Source organism: Abramis brama, assembly GCF_963993115.1.
Source record: "Abramis brama genome assembly, chromosome: 15".
NCBI lineage: Eukaryota > Metazoa > Chordata > Actinopteri > Cypriniformes > Leuciscidae > Abramis > Abramis brama.
The window spans coordinates 20,771,495-20,773,117 of NC_139977.1; the positions used below are offsets into that span (position 1 = coordinate 20,771,495).

Here is a 1,623-nt window from a genome sequence, read left to right on the forward strand (position 1 = left end):
AATAAAATTAAGAATGGTTAAAGACTTCACTGAGAACATATTATCCAAGAAAATGAAGGCTTTATGATTAAAAACTACTACAGTAAGTGACCATGGATTGCAGTTATTATTACTCTTTGGAAGCGTTTACAGGACTTTGACCTGCATTCTTTTAGAAAAAGAACATATTATGCTCTTTTGATATAAGATATACGATACATGATATAAGATGATTTAAGAACATAAATTGACCATAATGTTTCACTCATTTACTTTACAAGTCTGTCTGTAGTTTTTTCCTAAAGCATGACTGTTTCGCAGCAATGTAAACAAATCCTTTGCTTTAACATTGCACATGCATAGAACAACAGAATGAGAAAGAAACAATAATATGAATATGTGTATTATTTATTGTTTTCTGATACTAACAAAAGATTTCAAGATTCTTTTGCGTACTTCTTGGAGTTTTAATCCATAGATTATTGGATTGATAAGAGGTGGCACAATTAGCATCTCTAGAGCCAGAACATTTCGCAGATACTCTGAGACATCACTTGAGCCATATCTGCTGTACATAGAATCAAAAAACACAGCAACAACATAATTTAACACTGTAAATATATGAGGCACACATGTCTGCCAGAATTTCTTTCTGCATTCTAATGATGCTTTACATGCAATGAGAAGTTTAATGTAGGAAAAAATAATAAAAACACACAAGCAAGAATAAAATGAAATTATAAAAAATCCATAAATATTATTGATGAGAGTTGATTCACATGAAAGTTTTACTATAGACCAGTTGTCACAGTACAATTTATTAATTTGATATTTACACAATTTCAGCCTATTTGATAACACAACACAAATGATCATGTAAACTAAGGGTAGGATCCAACAGAAGGCAAGTAATATGCAGCATGAAAATCTGTTCAGTTTTATATGATAGTCTAAAGGTTGACATATGGCAACATGTCTGTCATATGCCATCACTGTTACTGTAGTACAGTCACACATAACTGAACTGTAGATCACAAAAGCTTGAAATGCACACATGTAAGAAGGAATCACATATGAATCCAGCATTAAATCATGTAGGAATTTAGGATAAAATCCTGCAGCTCCATATATATCATTTACACACAGATTACACAGAAAAATGTACATTGGTTCATGAAGGGCTCTTTCCAAAACAATAACAACACTGACCCAAGTGTTCACAAAAAGTATCATAATATAGAGCACCAAAAAGCATGTGAAATATATATGTCTGAATGATTTTGAGTCTTTTGGTTCCATCAGGGTGTAGGTTGCAAAAAAGGTCATATTATCCATGTTCTATTGATGTAACACAATTTTAAAATTAATTGTGATTTGATTCTTTACATTCACCAACTGACAACTAAAAAAAAAAAAAAAAAAAAACAGTTATATAAAATAATTCAGACATACCAAATAATTCAGACAAAAAAGACAAAAAAATTATATATTTTAAAGACAATTGTTTCTAAAATCATTCAACCATTACCTTACGTCAGACTTCAAATCTTGCAGTATATGGTCTCAGTCAAGATTTGGAGGCTGTAATGACCACTGACATGCCTATAAATAATGTTTGCTAATGACAACATGCCTGTGAGTATC

The 1,623-nt window shown here is 30.9% G+C and overlaps 1 protein-coding gene across 1 annotated transcript; it reads right to left on the reverse strand.

The window, feature by feature from the left end:
* Positions 1 to 387: 387 nt before the first annotated feature.
* On the reverse strand, positions 388 to 1,314 carry LOC311097007 (olfactory receptor 2A12-like; the record flags this gene model as incomplete). The annotated part of the gene is made up of 1 exon (XM_084136475.1): positions 388 to 1,314. The coding sequence occupies one exon, from the start codon at positions 1,312 to 1,314 to the stop codon at positions 388 to 390; it is 927 nt and encodes a 308-aa protein (XP_083992601.1).
* Positions 1,315 to 1,623: the final 309 nt, after the last annotated feature.